This window comes from Heteronotia binoei, chromosome 21 (genome assembly GCF_032191835.1).
Source record: "Heteronotia binoei isolate CCM8104 ecotype False Entrance Well chromosome 21, APGP_CSIRO_Hbin_v1, whole genome shotgun sequence".
Lineage (NCBI taxonomy): Eukaryota > Metazoa > Chordata > Lepidosauria > Squamata > Gekkonidae > Heteronotia > Heteronotia binoei.
Window position 1 is genome coordinate 91,140,230 of NC_083243.1, and position 17,035 is coordinate 91,157,264.

At 42.7% G+C, this 17,035-nt stretch overlaps 1 protein-coding gene across 1 annotated transcript in view; it reads right to left on the reverse strand.

Moving 5' to 3' along the window:
* Nucleotides 1–17,035, reverse strand: part of LOC132590107 (protein PALS1) — a 136,374-nt gene that overhangs the window by 55,141 nt on the left and 64,198 nt on the right. The window contains exons 5-6 of the mRNA XM_060262962.1: nt 11,943–12,020; nt 10,215–10,361 (exon numbers count right to left, since the gene is read on the reverse strand). Coding sequence (XP_060118945.1) covers nt 10,215–10,361; nt 11,943–12,020 — 225 coding nt within the window. The remainder of the gene's footprint in view (nt 1–10,214; nt 10,362–11,942; nt 12,021–17,035) is intronic.

Sequence of the window (17,035 nt, forward strand, 5' to 3'; positions counted from 1 at the left end):
GTCAGGGTTGGTGCCAGGGTTTTGGGTGCCATTGGCACCCACCCTCCCGCCTCCGGACAGACAAAAGGGTGAGGGTGGCAAGGAGGGTCAGTAGCAGAGGGCTTCAGTGACTTAGAAGCGGGCCATCTTTCTTGGGATCAGGCACGAGACACTCTTTGCTTAATCTTAAAATGACTCTTTTGCACTAAAAGCCACTTTGATCCTGCTTATTTGGGGACTGAGGAGCAAGCCCTATGAAACAGGATAGGAGTCTCCCTCCCTCCCCATCCTGGGTCCAAATTCTGGACTGGGAGAGAAAGTGGCTGCGCAGGTGCGGCATCCTGAAGTCTGCCTCCCTGAGTGATTTCTGATTTGACAGGGACAATGGGCCCACCAACCTTTCTGCCGTTGCTGCCACTGTCCTCCCACGATCTGGTGGTTCTGGACTAGAAACCCTGCAAGTCCTCCCTCTCTCCTCAAAGGGCGGTCTGGGTTTGGCAGAGAGAAGCCCCCGACACACACCTTTTGTCTTGACAGAGCCTCCCGGTGCAAGCTGGCTGTCGAGGGAGGCAGCAGTGGGTGAGGCAGTGGGGCACGTGTGGGGAGGGGGTGCCCACCCCTGTGGTGCCGGTGCACACTAGGCAGCCGCCTACTCAGCTTACTGGGACACACCAGCCCTGGCTGAGGTCCTTCCTTTCCCAAAATGCAGGCCCTCCTCAGGGTCTTCCTTCAGATCTCCAAGGATTGCTCAACCTTGAGTTGGCAACCACAAGGGGAAAGGAGAGCTGGTTTGGTCCCAAGTAGGGATGGGCATAGACTGTGAAAATGGTGGTTCATTTAGTAGTTCACTGGTGTGCCCGAATCACTGGTTCAGTTCATGTTTTTTGATTTTGTGTACTAACTGTGGTTCATTTGATTCAGAAGGGCTAGAAAGTGCTGGCGTGCCATGAATGTGCCCAGCATGATGACGTCACTGGAAGTGACACTATTGCACTGGGCTCATTTGCCAGGGAGCCATGCCTGGTGAAATAGCACCATTTCTGGGTGACCCCCTGCTGATAATGACACACATTAGCCACCCAAAACCCAGCAATAAAAAAGGCCAACGCCATGCTGGGAATTATTAGGAAGGGAATTGAAAACAAATCAGCCAGTATCATAATGCCCCTGTATAAATCGATGGTGCGGTCTCATTTGGAGTACTGTGTGCAGTTCTGGTCGCCGCACCTCAAAAAGGATATTATAGCATTGGAGAAAGTCCAGAAAAGGGCAACTAGAATGATTAAAGGGCTGGAACACTTTCCCTATGAAGAAAGGTTGAAACGCTTGGGACTCTTTACCTTGGAGAAACGGCGACTGCGGGGTGACATGATAGAGGTTTATAAGATAATGCGGAAAGAAGTAATTAGAGAAAGAAAGTAGAGAAAGAAGTAATTTTCTCCCTTTCTCACAATACAAGAACCTGTGGGCATTCGATGAAATTGCTGAGCAGACAGGTTAAAACGGACAAAAGGAAGGACTTCTTCACCCAAAGGGTGATTAACATGTGGAATTCACTGCCACAGGAGGTGGTGGCAACCACAAGCATAGCCACCTTCAAGAGGGGTTTAGATAAAAATATGGAGCAGAGGTCCATCGGTGGCTATTAGCCACAGTGTGTGTGTGTGTGTGTGTGTGTGTGTATAAATTTTTGCCACTGTGTGACACAGAGTGTTGGACTGGATGGGCCATTGGCCTGATCTAACATGGCTTCTCTTATGTTCTTATGTTAACCCATTTCATTTTGCAAGTTGTGCATAGTGTGAGCATCCGAACCAATTTGGAACAAACCACAAATTGGCTATCTTAGGCACGAATTGCAATTCGTACTTCGATTCATGCCCATCCCTAGTCCCAAACTCTGCACAGACAGTTCCTTTCAGGCCTGCCTACTGCCCTTGGCCAAAAGGCCAGGCTGCTCTGTCTGCTGCTACCTCCTCCAGCCATTGGGCTCCTGCCTGTGCCACCTAGGCTGCTGGAAAGATGGCTGGCTGTTCATGTGGAGGCAGCAGAATATTTTTGGCCCCACTTCCTTAAGCCCCATCAAGCTGTGGCTTCCAACTTGCAGGAAGCCCAGGGAAGGAGTTCATAGGCAGAGGTACCTGTAGAAAGCCTCTGGGTAGCTGTCCAAACATGCCCACTTATGGAAATGTGTGAACAGAATGACTGGCTAAGCCAGGCACATTGTGCATAGCAGCCTGGGTAAGCAAGAAAAGCCTGGTGCTTATGTAAGCAGAACAATGCATGTAGAACACTGAGAGTCAGGGGCAGAGGAGGCCCGAGCCAGGTGAGCCAGAGCCTGCTAACCCCCTGACCCAAACATGGACGGCTCCTCTCCTGTTTCCCTCCCTTGGCAGCATGTGGAGGATTAAGTAAGAGAAGTCATAACACATGTATGTTCCCTGGGCTCCCTGTACAGAATCACTGCCTTATGTAACAGTCTGGATGGAAGTGGAGAACAGGGGGTTTAGGCAAAACTCTAGGATGAGAGCAGGCATTCAGAAACATGCACAGGGTTTGCACATAGCAGAAAACCAGGTGCTGGATGTGCATCTGAGTGCTTGCAAATGGGGAGTATTTTGTGTGAATGGATAATTACCATGGAGCTGGTAGGAAATTAAAATCTTAAAAAGGTAATTAAAGTGGAGCTGGCATCTTTGGAGAGTGGTAGCACTTGAAGATTACTTGTGGTCCTGGGGGAGCACCGCAGTTCTTCTTGTGGTTCAAGCTTGTTGCTGAATGTGGGACTTTGACAAAGGGAGGTGTGGGCTAGCAATTGGCATGACAGAATGATATCTGACTGAGTCACATGCTGAGTGTACTGGACACCTTCTTCCCTACTGGACAAAGGATAGTGCAACTTGTCTTAGGTATGTTCTCAGGGCTCTTTGAAAGAGTTGGCTTTAGGATTAAAGGTAAGATCATTTCTGAGCATGACAAAACCCTAATAAAGACACAGAGGCCCTTTCAGGTGGACAAAGTCCTATGTTCTAACACCCTGCAGGTTAAGGACTTTCATAGTGAGAAAAAGAGAAATTATAAGATTATATCTTAGTCTTTCTCCCTGGTTTTATTGTTACCTGTGTTTTAGTATTTACATGGTTTTTATTGAGTTATTTTATGTATATTTTATTTTAGAAAAAGAACTGCCGATTTATACCCCGCCCTTCTCTCTGAATCAGAGACTCAGAGCGGCTTACAATCTCCTTTATCTTCTCCCCCCACGACAAACACCCTATGAGGTGGGTGGGGCTGAGAGGGCTCTCACAGTAGCTGCCCTTTCAAGGACAACCTCTGTCAGAGCTATGACTAACTCAAGGCCATTCCAGTAGATGCAAGTGGAGGAGTGGGGAAACAAACCCGGTTCTCCCAGATAAAAGTCCACACTCTTAACCACTACACCAAACTGGCTTTAGATGTTGAAATGTTTTAATGTTTGGATGTTCACCACCTTGTGTATTCTATCTGAGCGGAACAGCAGAATACAAATGTTTTAAATAAATAACTAAATATACACTTCAAGAACCCCTGTATGATTAACTGAGATGAGACTCCAAAATATGGACAGTATGACCTGTCTACTGGAACACTGGAAGGCTGAGCTGAACAACATGCTCAGTGGACATCAGGAAACAAATACACCCTCTGAACATGTGAGTATGATATGAGGCTGCCACCTGCTTGCATAAAGAGTTAGTTTTCACATCCTGGTCAAGACCTGCTTGAAATAAATGCAGTACATGTTTCATGGATCCCAGGAATGGGTCAAGGCTCTTCCTGTTAAACCAGTGGATGTGACCCTACAAAATAAATTCTAGATACTGAGCACCTTTCCCAGAAGTCATTGTCTTGGTTATCTCATCTCAGAAGCTTAGCCTTAGAAGACAGTGGCACTCACTATCCTTATGACAAAGTACAGCCAGTCTGATAGTGCATCTAAAATCACTAAAATCCTCCATGGTTCTAAAAACAAACTATCTGATAGGCTAAAGAAGCACGGTCTGTGCGGGCTATGACGTGCCAAGCAGCCCTGAGTGGCCTCCTTTTATCTAAGTTTCCTCATAAGCTTTGGAATGAGAGGGAGTGGAATGAAAATCATACATCAGATCCTCTAGCCAGGGAAATGTCAAACACAGACAAAGAAAATTATACGACAAAGTAAAAAGATGTGAGGGAAGCCTACTTTAGAGATCTCTCCTAGGCAGGAAATGAACCAAGGAGTAGGGTGACCACCACTTGTGCGGCAGGAAACTGACAATTAAGTCCTGCCTCAATGACTAAATGGTATGGATCACCCATGTTAAGATGTCATCCTCCCTGGAGTGAGAATAGGCAAAAACTTCCACTCCTTTGAGAAATGTGTACAAAGATACAGGCCACTGTTCTAGGTGGTTTTGTTCCTACAGTTTGAGTAGAAGAGCTTGCCATTACATAAGAGTTTAAATTAAACTTACATGAAGTATATTTTCTATGATGAGAATTGAGATAATACATATGATAATAAAATGATCACTTAACAGTATCATGAATATTAAAAGCCTTCAGTCTACAGTAACCACCAACAGACTCCAAAGGTTCTTTTAAAGTTCTGTCATACAACAGATGAAGCCTTCCTAATTTCTTCTGAAGAACCTCCTACAGTCTAGCTTAGGTGTGTTTAGCTTTTCATTTGAACATCTCTGAGCTGCTGATGCTGTGTGTTTCCCCCCATATTTTGATTTTGCCATTTTTCTACCATCTTTGGAATCCAAGCACCCTTCCCCTCTTCTATAATAAGCCTTAAAAAAGAAGTCATTTTTCTGGCTTCCCTTAGTACAATTTATTTCTCTGTGATATTTCTCTTAATATCTTTCCCACATGCTAGTCTGTATGGGTGCTATCAGGTTGGTAATAAGGAATTTTCTAGAAGAAGAAGGAGATATTGGGTGTGGACTGAGATTTTCAATCGTTCCTTGTCACAATCCATTGTTCCCACTTGTTTGAAGGCTTCCCTTATTGTCCCAATACCAAAGAGGACGCCAGCAAAGGTTTTAAATGACTATAGGCCAGTGGCCTTGACTTCTGTGATAATGAAGTGTTTTGAACAATTAGTTCGAAAATATATTATTTCCTGCCTTCCTGTTATTTTTGATGAATATCAGTTTGCTTACAGGAAAAATAGATCTACTGAGGATGCTGTTAATACTGTTCTTTATACTGCTTTATCGCATTTGGATAAAAAGGGGACGTATGTTAGAATGTTGTTTGCAGATTTTAGTTCTGCTTTTAATACAATATCACCCCATAGATTGTTGTTTAAGCTTAAAGATTTGAAGCTGTCGGACTCTATATGTGAGTGGATTTTGAATTTTTTGTCAGGTCGTTCACAAAGGGTTAAAATGGATGGATATATTTCCTCCGTGAAGATCTTAAATACTGGCACCCCTCAGGGATGTGTCTTGAGTCCACTTCTTTTCACTATTTACACGTCTGATTGTGTTTCTAGCAGTCTGAGTAACAAAATCATTAAGTATGCAGATGATACAACGTTGGTAGGGCTCATCTCTGAGGATGATGAGTCTGCGTACAGGAGGGAAGTTCAACAGCTGTCCCTTTGGTGTAAAGTAAATAATCTTATTTTAAATATAAATAAGACGAAGGAAATTATAGTGGATTACAGGAAGAGTAGTTTGGACACCCAGCCGTTGTTTATTGATGGTGTTATGGTAGAACAGGTGACAGAATGGAAGTTTCTGGGAATTACCATGAAACAGGATCTAACATGGGGGGCAAATACTTTAGCTCTAGAGAAAAAGGCCCAGCAACGACTATACTACTTAAGACTCTTAAGATCACTACAACTGTCAGGGAGTCTGCTGGTTGCCTTTTATCGTAGTTCCATTGAGAGCATTTTATCTTATTGCCTCTGCGCGTGGTTTGGGAGCTGCACGGAAGCAGAGAGAAGGGTGCTCCAAAGAGTGACAAGAAGAGCACAAAAGATTTGTGGATGTTCTCTCCCCTCATTGGTGGATCTGTATAATATGGCATGTAAAAGGAAGATACAAATGATCCTAAGGGACCATACACATCTGGGCCATTTGCTTTTTGAGATCTTACCGTCAGGTAGACGATATAGAGTGTTGAAGGCTAGGACAAACAGATTTAAGGACAGTTTTTATCCAAGTGCTGTGGTTAGGTTAAATGCAGGGTTATGAAGGATTATCTGTTTTAGATGTATTTAATGGTTTAAATGGTTTTAATGGTTTTATGAATGTTTAATGGTTTTATGAATGTTTATTTAATGGTTTTAATGGTTTTATGAATGTTTATCCGTTTTAGATGTATTTAAATGGTCTTAATGGTTTTAATGGTTTAATGGTTTTAGATGTATTTAAATGGTTTATGAATATGTGTGTTTGATGTGTTGGTATGTTTGTGGAAGAGCACCTCATTTCGTTGCTCTCTTTTTGTTGAGAACAATGACAATAAATTCATCTATCTATCTATCTATCTATCTATCTATCTATCTATCTATCTATCTATCTATCTATCTATCTATCTATCTTATATCCCGCCCTCCACTCCGAAGAGTCTCAGAGCGGCTCACAATCTCCTTTATCTTCCTCCCCCACAACAGACACCCTGTGAGGTGGGTGGGGCTGCAGAGGGCTCTCACAGCAGCTGCCCTTTCAAGGACAACCTCTGCCAGACCTATGGCTGACCCAAGGCCATTCCAGCAGGTGCAAGTGGAGGAGTGGAGAATCAAACCCGGTTCTCCCAGATAAGAGTCTGCACACTTAACCACTACACCAAACTGGCTCTCTTTTCTAGTGTTTCTACCTTATCACTTTGTTATTGCTCTAGTACTAAGCTGGAAGAATGCCAGTCTAGATATTCTCAGGAGGCACTAGCAGTGGTCGCAGGTTACTAGCATATTTTTCAGGGAACCGTCAGTATGTTTCCCAGCAAGGAAAGCCACCATTTCCCCCTTTCTTCCATAATAGAGACCACCCAGCAGAGTCGGATTATATATAAATCACAAGCGGGGAAACTGAGATGTACAAAACCTGCATTCTAGCTTGATTTTCCAAAAGAATGCATCTTCAGTCACTCATTAGAGTTCTCATTATAGAATATACAGATATGGCAGTAAAAACTTTATTTTACAGATAACAGGAAAAGTTGATGTCCAGGTCTCCTTTTTAGCCCTCCCTCTCCTGTACAACAGGGTTCTGGGCAGGTAACAACAGTGTTCTTAAAACAATATCTATAAAGTTATTAAAACAGTTTTTACAATAACATTAACAATTAATCAGATGGCACATAAAGAGAATAGCCAAGTGCCCCTGTCCAGGGCTGGGGGGGGGGGGGGAGAGTAAAATATATTATGGTAAATCAATTGGAGGAATAGCAGATACAAAGACAGGACAGGGGATGGGTAGGAGGAAGGAGAGAGGCCAATCACTCTCAGCCATAAACTTGGAGGGACAGCTCTATCTTGCAGACCCTGCAGAACTGCACCAAGTACTGCAGGGCCCGGATCCCATTCAGCAGAGCGTTCCACCAGGTCAGAGCCAGGGCTGAGAAGTCCCTGATTCTGGTTGAGGACAGCCAGATGCTTTTAGGGCTGGGGATCACCAGTCGGTTGCTATCCCTTGAGCATATAGCTCTTTGGGAGATATATCAGGAGAGGAGGTCCCTGGAGGTATACTGGTCCCAGATCATTTGGGGCTTAAACAGACTGGAACCAAATTTTCAACAGAGCTTGAGAACATAAGCTTAAATTAACTACCTTTCAGTTTCCAATGCTGTACCCAGAGAATTGGTAATATTTTTGGGAATGCTATTTATAACAATCTGTCAACATTCTAACCTATATTTAGAATGTCAACATTCTAACCTATATTTAGAGGAGAATCTGTCATCAGACCAAACACTACGAAAAACATATGGAAACCATTTACAGCAAATGTGGGCTCAAGGTGATTTATTATACAAACCATAAAAACAGAGCATATATAGCTATATATTAATAAGAACTTGACACCTTAATAAATCTCTTATAGCAGTGTTTCCCATTTGCAGGGTCATGGCCCGGTACCGGGCCACGGAAGCCTCACTATCGGGTCACAAGAAAAGCCAAAGCTAGTCCCGCCCCCAGCAACACTAGCCCCGCCCCGTCTCTGTGTTGTGCAGAGAGGAGCTGGACTGCCTTTCCATCCTTCTCCCCCGCTCCCAGTGTTTGAGAGAAAAGTTAGCATCCACTGGCACTTTAGACCCATGAAGTGTTCTTCAAGGTATGAGCTTTCATATGTCTTGCAGTATGTTCTTTTGGAGAGATTTCTCCAGGAGGCCTGAGCGGCAAAGAAGGGTGTGTGTGTTTTTTTCAGCCGAGAGGGGTGGGGAGCGGGCATTACAGTAGCTATTTTTTTTAACCAAACGACCCCTGGGCAGAATTTTTGCTGGCTGGGGTCATCTGATGGTGAGGAAGGCTTTTTTTTCATCCCTCCTTCTTTCTTTTTCTTTCCCTGCAAGTGATGCTCTGTCCGTATTCTTGGTGCTGGGAGGGGGGGAAGCAATAGTGAGAAGGCTTCTAGTGCCCTATCCCCACTGGTGGACATTCTGGTGCCTTTGGGGCATTGTATGAGGGAATTTTGGACTGGATAGTCCACTGGCCTGATCCAACATGGCTTCTCTTATGTTTTTATGTTCTTTCTTTCCATGTCTTTCTTTCCCTTTCTTTCTTTCCTTCCATTTTTACTGGATGAAACTTTTCTGTTCATCATACTGTTGTTGCAGATATAGGAGCTCTGCCAATGAAAAGTTGGCACCCCCAGTTGTAGCCAGGTGGTCTTCTATGAGATTTCTGTGTGAGTGAGTGAGAGTAAGAGGTGTGGGGCAGAAAGAGATTATTGGAGATTACTGTGGTATATCTCAACAGCACTGGAAGAGATGGTACTACGAACTTGGCACCATTTTACTAGTCCTGCTTTTAACAGCTGTCTGACACCAACATTAAACTCTTCCTGTAGATATTAAAAAGGATGAAAGTAGTTCACTGGCTAAGTAGCTGCACAACAGGTTGCTTTTAAAAGCATGGGAAACGCAGCCAGCAAAAAGCTGCAAGCCCCTCATAAATATCCTTTTTGGGATAACTGCAGAAAAGCTTGTATGAACTTCATATAACTTGAAATTAATTCATTAATTGCACTACAATTCTCTGCTACTTGTCACAGCAATTTCCCCGTGTTTCAACAAAGTATGAAAAATAGCTGTCGAAAGGTTTTCTTGAAACCAAGCAAGTTTGGTTGTAGCTTGAGGAAGGATTCCAGTAGTAGCAGCTGAAGGAAGGGCCTACTAAATGTGTCAGCATATTTTGAGGTAGAGCAGCTTCCAGGGCCCAGTGTGGGTGGTACACAGTGCTGGCATTCCTGATGGCAATGGCAATAGCACTCCCAATTGCATACACTGGCCAGTGCTGTTGAGGAAGGGATGTGTAGGCAGTGCAGGCAACTGAACATGGGCATTAGGAGTGCTTGCAAGCTGGAGAAGAATACACAAACAGATAGGTGCATGCAGGTATGGGGGTGAAAAGAGAGGAGCGCCCACTTTCCACCCCCATTTTGGCTCAGCATGAGTTTCAGAGAGATTTTTCTGAAAATGAATTTACTTCCGAAGAAGAGGCAGGTTTGGGGGAGTGCCCTGAAAGTGACATCACAGGAAAAGGTGGAGTTTTGGTTCAGTGTGCCCCGGAAGTGACATCACTTGGTCCTTGACACCACAGGAAATGATATAATTCCTGTGTCTCAGTTCCACCCCCAAAGTCTCCTGGCTCCATCCCCAAATGTTAGTGGGCCACGATGGAGAAGTGTAAAAATAACCAGGCCACGGGAAAGAAAAGTTTGGGAAACGCTGCCTTATAGCAACAGTCAAAAATAAAGTGCACAAAATTTAAGAGAGCATTGACAAAATTTAACAGACCTCCTCCTTCCAAGGTTCTTTAACAGAACTATCTTGCCATGCTTAAAGAGTCTGCATCTTCTAAAGACACACATGGACCCCATGGTTCTTACTTCCATATGAAGTCTATGGCAAAATATTGGAACAACCATAAAAAAAACCTTCAGGAATGGGGCCATACAAACCTTCGTGTGGTAGGAGATCAAAAGGGAAAACTGGCTAAATTTTCCCCCCATGTCTTATATTATTATACTCACCAATGGAATATCTCTAGCCTTTTCAATACGGACTATTTTAACTGTCTCTCCTCCATACAGACCAACATTCTCATAAATCTTTTCATCTGTTAATGGCTCAGGTTGCATTTCCTGCTCAGCAACTTTATCATGAGCCAACAGCAGTGCCTGGTATAAAATAAACAAAGCCATTTATAATCATACAATGTCCTTAATGTGTACTAAATTGAATTTATGTACATTATAGTTTAAAATTCCACCAAGCAAATATAAATTTAACTCAAGGATTATAAGATTTAAGAAGATGATGATGATATTGGATTTATATTCCGCCCTCCACTCAAGAGTCTCAGAGCAGCTCACAATCTCCTTTATCTTCCTCCCCCATAACAAACACCCTGTGAGGTGGGTGGGGCTGAGAGGGCTCTCACAGCAGCTGCTCTTTCAAGGACAACCTCTGCCAGAGCTATGGCTGACCCAAGGCCATTCTAGCAGGTGCAAATGGAGGAGTGGGGAATTCAACCCAGTTCTCCCAGATAAGAGTCCACACACTTAACCACTACACCAGAAAGAGATCTCTTGTCAAAATGGGGCTATAAGCCAGAATCATATCTAAGGAACAAGATACTGTGATTTTAGCAATATGGACTGTGAAGTTAATGTGACAGAAAATGCTGCCAATTGCACTTTTATTTGTAGCTATCCTATGAAGGGCAATCCCACAGAGCATTCTCAGTGCAAATGAGGAACAGAATCTGATGTCTGAGCTGGCTTCTGTAATAATCCAGTCATGAGAGTCATGATTCAAAGAACAAAAATGTGCACACTGTAGAAACGCTATATATTTTAGAATTCTGATGTTCACAATGCCGCATTTTGAGTTCTAGAGACAGTTTTCTTATATAGGCCCTTTCTGCACTGTGGGTTTCCCTGCACTCATGGTATATTTTCTGCATTGACTCCCACTATAGACTCACTGTATATTTTTAATTCTGCATTGCCTCCAGGGTTCTCTCTGCATTTCCGTGTTTATCTTTTAATTCTGCACTGCTCAACTCTCAGTTCAATTTTGCAAGGACCCTCATTCAAGCCAAAAAAGGAAAACAGCTTCTAGTAAAGCAAAGTGATCCCTGCCCAGTTAAGAATGGAAACAGCTTCCAGAAAGAGAGGAGTGATCCTGGTTTGTGTATAAAGAAGGATTTTGGGAACTTTGATGTTTGTTCCTGCCTTCTAAACTTTATATGTTCATGAAACTCAGAAACCTATACTTGAGTGTTTAAGCAGAAACGGAAAAGTAAGCCTCCCCCCAAAGTTTTAAACACCTTGTTGAATAGCAGAAACAATTATTTTTTTGGCAACAAATTATCTGGGGTTTGTGTGCATAAAAATTCGGTTTTACTAACTGTTCACCTCATACGTCCTACACCTTATTCCTCCTGACGTTTTCTCCTCCAAGTTTTTGTTTATTTTGAAGTTATATATAAAGTGACTGAGTGGGACAGCCATAGACAAACAAATAAAAAGAAAATAGACAAGGGGGCTGCTCAGCAAGAAAGAAGACAGAAGGGAAAATTCTGTGTGTGAGGGAGGGAAGAGGGTGAGATTGTTATACATGCACTTATTATTTCTTTGGGTTGTGGCCATAAAAATTTACCATGCAAGCTAGGAACAAAAAATGTAAAATACACACACATCTTAAGAATGCTAAGGGAATTGGTTTTACCGTACAGATAATTAGTTGTTTCCTACCTGAATATGAGGAGCATTCAATATAGAATTAAGTTCCACCCCATCTTTCTGATGACTTGGTTTCAACACACACTGTACCTGAAAGACAACAGAACAAGAAAAAGTTGAAACCAAGGTCCTCTCCAAATATGCTACCCTTTTGCTGGTATAACTTGTAGTTCCACCTTAAGATATATGAAGGGGTAACAGCCAGACAATGTGAAATTATACTATTTAAAGACAATCACTCATACTGATTTAACAGATTATTTTGTTATGGGATGATTTTTCTAAACTATAATGTGACCTAGCTCATTAAACATATAAAATTAAAATAATTCAGGAATGACCATGCAAGTTTATATTTTGACAAAAGTGCAATTAAAAGTCACCTACAAAATGTATAGAAGTAAATGCAAAAGATATTCATGTGGCTGTAATCAGACATGCAAAGTCATGCCAGGTAAACTGAGCTGTGAATAGGTTATCATTTTTGCATTTCAAAGGGAGAAATACTTCCCTCTGTACTACTGTGGTACATGCTCTGATTCAGCATTAGTGCTTTTCAACGATACAAAAGTGAAGAGGGGAGAAAGCTGTTCACTCTGCTTTTTTTATTCTGAACTGCAGCTAGTAAACAGAGTGGTAAAACTGATCAGACTGGATCACCATTACCTCCTGTCCTAGCTTCTTTATTTAGAAAATGTATGTGCCACCTTTCCAGAGACCTCCTTGTGGCAGCTCAGAAAGTAAAAAGAATACAATAAAAAAATAAAACTATAAAAATTATCAGGAAGCCAAAAACAAACAGCATACAACATCCAGCATGATAAACCAGGGGTGAAGCTCATTTGTTATGAGGGCCAGATCTGACATAAATGGGACTGTCAGGCTGGCCATGTGTGTCATAAAATGTAATGCCAGGTACTTGAGAACTGAGCGTAGGAAAACATGAAATAGCAGGGCATTGCAAGCTTCTGCCCCCCGCCCCAAGTCTACTCAGTGACTCTCCAGGATCTCAGGGTTTTTTTTTTTTAACAGGGTGGTTTGAAATAATTATTTTGGAGGATGTACTAAAAGGAATGACAGGATTGCCCATTGGAAACAATGGGAGATGCCTGAAGGCCTACTGGAGGTAATGGGAGCCAAGAATGCCAATTGACTTGCATGGGCTCCATTGAAATACATCGCAGTACAAAAAAAAGTTGCAATGAAAATGTGGAATGGATTTTTCATTAAGGTCTCTGGGCCTGACAGACTTCTCTGGGAATGGCAAATCCATTCCATATTTTCATTGCAACTTTTTTTGTGCTGCAATGTATTTCAATGGAGCCCAGAGGAGCTTCTGACCACAGGGGAAGCCAGCAAGGTCAAGCTGGGAAGTCTGGCAGCCCCGTCCTCTGCTCCCTGCACTCAGCAGAAGCTTGAGTTCAGAAGGGTGAGGATAGGCAGGGGGAGAAGAGAATGATGGGCCAAATTAAAGCCTTGAGTGGGCCACTTCTGGCCCATGGGGCATAGGTTTAACACCCCTGTGCTAAACAGTCTTTGGGACAGCAGTAGAACATAAAACAGCTTAAAAAGTTAAAAAGTTCAGACTTGGGGTAAAACTAAATATTTTTGAGTAGTGCCTAAAGGACAGTAAGATCAGTGCCAGGAAAGCCTGAAGGGGGAGGTCATTCTACAGGTGATGCCCCACCCCCCAAAAAAACTCCATCTCTGGTTGCCACTTGCCTCACTTAGGCAGGTGGGACCACAGAAAGCATGGCTTGGAAAGAGGATCTCAACTGGCAGGCTAGACAGTGTGATGAAAAGCAGTCCTTCAAATACTCAGGCCCAAGGTGTTTAGGGCCTCAAAAGTAAGAAATGCCATCTTGATCTGTGTCCAAAATTACATTAACAGCTTGGATCCAAATTATGTAGGGGAGAGCAATTTTTGCTCATTCTTCCTTTCCACCAGACACTGTGGGGGGGGGGGGAGATTTTAGGAGAATGGAAGGTTGTAGCAAGGGAAGAAATTTTGCTTCCAAGTGTGGCTGCATTTGCATAGCACAGCATTCTATCCAGTTTCATTTGTGAGGAAAACTTTAAAATGCATATTTCTGAGTACATTTGGAGAAACAGACCCCATATTGTTCAAAGAAAACATTCTATCATGTTTAGACTTCAGATTTTTTTCTTAACAGGTTAATGATAATACAAAAATAATCCTGGTCAGTAATCCTTCCACCCAAACCCAACAACCCAAAAATAATTAGAAATTTTAAAGACAAGACAGGAAGACAAAAGACAATGATGGCAGTAGAGAGAGAAGAGGGAAAAAAGGCTGATGGTGACAATTATAAATACTGCTAACATGGATGACAATCCAAACACTGCCTTCAGAAACAATTCTGTCTAGAAGTACAAATGGCTTCTGATTCTCTCAATATCCTTCCCTTTATTTAACTCATGAGAGATTTCCCCCCAAAACATATAAGAAAATGAACAGTTAGAGCCTTGCACTTTAAATAACAAAAAAAGACTACATAAATCTTCCTATGGATTAATGAATATGTACATATTCTTCATCATGTTCCCTCAGTACTGCTTCCTACTCCCTGAAAAATTATTGCTGATTCACAGTCTGACATTCATAAATTAGAGGGGTACTTAGACTAGTCTGTTGTAGCAAACTCATGAAAATTCATACTGAGATAAATGTTGTTAATCTTTAAGGTGCCACTGGACATTCCTTTTATTCATATCAACCTTGACTAAACAGCAAGTGACTATATTGTCCTTTTGAATGTCCACTTCTGTTCCAGGGATGCTGGTTAATGTTGCTGTGGAGAAACGCCATCTTGGTTAATGTTGGTGCTTGGTTGGAGGGGAACATGAAACTACTAGGCAGGCTGTGTGGCCTAGCCTTCCCTTCACTCCCCCCCTCCCTTCCGGAATTAAACCATCAACTCTAGGGGGAAAGCCTCCTAGAGGGGCAGGAAGTTCTTTAGCCTTCCCCTCATTCCCTCCTCCCTTCTGGAGTTAAACCAGCAACTCTAGGGGGAAAGCCTCCTAGAGGGGCAGGAAGTTCTTTTGGTTTTTTTTTATTTGAATTAGGCGGGAAAAGGGCAGTTCGCAGCTGGCCCTCAAAGAGAGAGGTTGTGAGTCTGTGGGCTCCTGACTGTGGGAGAGGCCTACTCAAGAGGCAGTCAGATTGAGTAAGTAATTCAGTCAGACTGAGTAAGTAATTCAGTCAGACTGAGTAAGTAATTCACAAGGTAGACCAAGTTTACACCAGGGACGAGAGGATGCGTTGAAATCCACCTTTTATTTGCCCTTCTTGTTGCTGATCAGGTGCTGTGCTAAACTGTTACATGTAACTATTTTTGTTTTTATTTTTCTTTCTCTTATTAAACTTTTTTTACTGTTTTGAATGCTGGCAGTCAAACTCTGTACCACATAGATCCCCAACCGCGTTAGACCATGCTGCTTTATGAAGGGAGCTCCGGGGAAGGGGGAAGGCATGCAGTTGGATAAGGTGCCAATCCTCCAGGGGTTCCCCGAAGAAGTGCTGTGGTCTCTGTGATACCCAAGTACAGGGTGGCAGAGCACCTTGAGGCCTGGCCTCAGAGCTGGAGAGGGGGATTGGGAGTCCTGTTCCTCTCAATCTGAACCCCTAGACTGAGCAGGTGGTGGCAGCGAGCCCAAGTGGCCAGAGGAGAAATAGCTCCCTCCAGGAGTTGGCGACTCAATAGGGAGTTGACGGGACCGGGTCTGAAGGCAGAATCGGGCCGGTTCCGTCACAGTTGCCTTCTACTTTCCTCAGCAATAACTACTAACATCCTTCATAATGTGAACAAAATTGTACAGTGAGCAGAGATATCAGGATCCATTAATGCTATGGAAAGAGGTCAATGCAGAAAAGTCCATGCTTTTGAATACACTGTAATGGAGACATGAGAAACTGCTGAGCAGAAGTTCTGTCAAAATCAACAGGATTTAACCCACAAGTGCATTTATTTAGGTTCAAAGTATAAGATGAAGGTCTCAAGCCAAATCACTCAGACCTTTAAATGACATGTTTTGGAAGAAACAAGTTCTAGTGAAGCTGATTGGCTTTGTTTTTCTCAGTAATGGAAATATATAAGGTTCAGTGCTTTTTGCTTTAAAAAGTATTATGCCATGAGAAATGCTAAATCTATTATCACCTAAGCACTTAGTGTAAAAAGGTCTATTCATTATGTGAAACATATCTTGATGGCATACCACAGTCTTCCATGTCAAGCTACTATGCTGATAATTGCATCAAATTATCTTTGAGGGTCACTCAGACTATGGTTCAGTAATCCTGGCTTCATTTTTGTCACATTTAACTGGCTTAATCAATTTAATTAAATTTGATGTTTAACAGCTATTTTTATACCAGACACAGATTGCACCAAATTATTTTAGGGAGTTAATCTCCACATAAATTCCTTAAGCCTGCATGCTTTACTCAGCCTTCTAATTAAATTAAAGTTTCAAGAAACAGATAAATCATATTTTCTTTGCTTTATTAAAATTACTTATTTGCCCCCAACCATAACTGAGAAAGCACCTAGACTTAACCCAGCAAAGTATTATTCAGAACGTAAACTGGAAAGCTAGCAAAACAATTTCTTTTGAATTTTTAACGTCTGATCAATTAATCAGAAAGGCTGCATTCCAGAAGGGTGTTTGCACAGCTTCCATGCATTCACTCAGGCTACTCCACAGTATTCTGTCAACTGCTGCTCCACAGGAATTCCAAACTTCTTTCTTGCTTTCTAAGTTTAAAAGCAATTTGGGGATTCTTACGAAAAATACTGGTTATGCACCGGTGGTTGGGTTGCCAGCCTGGGGCCTGGAGATCTCCCGCTTTTACAATAGATCTCCAGTTGGCAGAGGTCAGTTCCCCTGGAGAAAATAACTGCTTTTAAGGGTGGACTGTATGGCATTGTACCATGCTGAGGCCCTTCTCCAAACCCCGCCCTCTCCCAGATCCACTCCCAAAATCTCCAGGAATTTTCCAACACAGACCTGGCAGCCCTAACTGACGGGCAGTTCCCTTCTAAAGGTATATACACGTCACCGTCTCACACCTGTTTCCTGATTCT